General features: G+C 35.8%; 1 protein-coding gene across 1 annotated transcript in view; it reads right to left on the reverse strand.

Annotated features, from left to right (window-relative positions):
* LOC107098652 (arf-GAP with coiled-coil, ANK repeat and PH domain-containing protein 3-like) overlaps positions 1–2,626 on the reverse strand; it is a gene marked incomplete at its 5' end in the record, with an annotated part of 23,733 nt that overhangs the window by 6,625 nt on the left and 14,482 nt on the right. The window contains 2 exons of the mRNA XM_015396425.1: positions 1,361–1,422; positions 1,513–1,623. Coding sequence (XP_015251911.1) covers positions 1,361–1,422; positions 1,513–1,623 — 173 coding nt within the window. The remainder of the gene's footprint in view (positions 1–1,360; positions 1,423–1,512; positions 1,624–2,626) is intronic.

Genomic DNA, 2,626 nt, shown 5'->3' on the forward strand with positions numbered 1-2,626 from the left:
TTTTCACAACTTAACATTTTAAAATTTAGTTGCAAATTTTTGGCCCTCAGTTGTGATTGTCCAAATCTTACTTAGAACAGAATAAGTTTATGTGTTTAACCCCTAATTCTAGCCTTCATCCAAACAACTTCTGCACAGTTTATTCATGTTGAAAAAACAGCAACACAAAATACATTCATGTCTACTAAAAATAAGCAAACTGTGTTTAAAAATGTATGATTTTTTCTTTGGTTGAAACTAAACCTGACTGATTATTATCGAAGTAGTAACTGCAGGACGGAGCATCATTTTCTGGAAGAAATGTTTTATCACATGCTCCACTATGATTTGGCAAAACATTGTAAATACCAGAAATATTTAACGGCACTAAATGTGTGAAATGAGAGGCAAAGGAAATGGTAAACATCTACTCAATCATTAGAAACAAAGACAATTCTAATTCTAACCTAGTTGTAATGATGCGGCTTAACAAACATTTTATAATCAAATACATGATGCAATGGATTTCCTGTTATTCCGTTATTAAGAGCCCATCTTCTAGAACAGCTTATTCACAAACAAGTGAAACAATTTGACTATTTAGATTTTCTAAGGAAAACATAATACTGTGTGCCTGAGTGAGTGATTGTCTAACAAAAACTACCCTTTTAAAACAAATCAACCTACATATATTATTTGACAATACAAAAAAGTACTAAAAATGTAATTGCACCATTGCTCAGAAAGTTTCCATACATAATTAAAATAATTTACATAATTAAATCAGAGTATCTTAAATCTGCATTTGTAAAACAAAAAAAGTGCATCATACAATGTCTACTTGGTTTGTTGATCACAGCTAAGATGAGGTTTTAGACTTCCCCTCGCTGTAGACACATTTTGATTTGTTGGGCAGGGATGACGAGGTTTAAGGTGGATATATTTAAAGAAATTACAAATAAAAAACTAAACCATACAGTTTTTTGTTGAGATTTGCTGATTGAAACCCGACATCAGTTGGTTTGATTAACTTTTTTGCTCAGAAGAATTAGTGAATTTTCCCTGCAACTTGTCATCCACCTTATTTTGCTTTTTAAACTTCTTTATTAGATGTAGATTCCAGTGGAATTGTAAGACAGGGGCGAACTTCTGAGCGGAATATGATCTAAAATCCTCTCTAAGAGCAAAAAAGAAGGAAGACTACGGATACCAAGGTGTGGGGTAAAACAGAAACCCTACATCTCCAACATTTCTCATCCGAGGGGCGACTGCTGCGTCACCCTGACTGAACCTGATCAGCACTCTGCTATGTGGATGCAGATAAACTCCTGTATGCATTTTTTATACTGCTGCTCGGTGGGGCTGCTGATTGGGTATTGACCTGGCTGTCCAAACGGTCCCTCTGACTCCCGCATTTCGTCATTCATCCTGGCCAGTCGCAGCCTAAAACAAAGACGGGACAAGCAAAATCTGAGTTTACGTAAAAACTGGACGGAAGCGCTGGAGCTGAAGTTCAACAATTCATTAACATACAGCGTGACGATATCTGCATTGGCTTGCTGCACGGCTATACTCAAAGGGTCCATGCCTTCTTCATCACAGTCATTCTGCGCAGCTCCTCTTTTGAGAAACAAACACACCTGTCTGGAAACAAACAAACAAAAAAAGGGTTAAAAACATCCAATTAAAGCCTAATTTAAAACAATATCAAAATGTATATTGTCACTCTGTGTAAGCAGCCGTTATATGTTTGTCTGTTGTTTCAGCTTTCAGAGATAGATATAGACTTCTGACCATTATTAATTTATGTTCAAGAATTTCATGAATTAATTTAAGAGGAACTACTCATTTTCATAAGACTAGGGCACTTTATATGTAAAAGGATATCAGAGCAACATGATCACCCTGTTATGCCGTAAGGCATGATTTTAACTTTAGAGATTGGGGGCCGATGCCCATGCTGGCTTTCTTAGAGCATTGCTGGAGGAGGATAAAGTTTTTCTGATCTACTCATCCCCATTTGATGAAGCCACATAAGAGTAACACTGTCTTGTCCAGCTAATCAATTAAGTAGCCTCTTGATGTAAAGTACTTAGAACCTGAGACTTTATATATATATATATATATATGTGTGTGTGTGTGGGTGTGTGTGCTTATCTAGAATAGAAAAGAAAATCCCTTTATTGTCCGACAATAAGGGAAATTCTGGTGTTTACGGCGGCAAAAAGATTATAGAAAAAATGGTCACCCAAATGTGGACCTCAGAAAAATTTGTAAAAATAACATAACAGTGTAGAGTTAAAAGATAAACAGTAAAATACTGTGCTCTAAAGTGTTTTAACAATATAAATACTGTGCAACTGCAGAATGAATGACCAAAATACAGCTATGGACATTATTCCAGTAAAGGTAATTGAAAATAGCAGCAACATCAGATATGTGCAAAATGACAGCACTATGTTATTTAACTGACTAAGGTAGAAACTGTGCAAAATCAGCATGAATGTCCAGTATCAGCCCAGAAACATAATACATTGAGGTGTCTTTTTAAGTATAAGTCATGGCAAAATAAATAACCTCAACATGTTGGGAACAGTGGGGCTTATAAAGTCTTACAGCTGCCGGGAGGAAAAATCGGTGATAATCT

The sequence above is a fragment of the Cyprinodon variegatus genome, unplaced genomic scaffold (genome assembly GCF_000732505.1).
Source record: "Cyprinodon variegatus isolate N-32 unplaced genomic scaffold, C_variegatus-1.0 Scaffold797, whole genome shotgun sequence".
Taxonomy (NCBI): domain Eukaryota; kingdom Metazoa; phylum Chordata; class Actinopteri; order Cyprinodontiformes; family Cyprinodontidae; genus Cyprinodon; species Cyprinodon variegatus.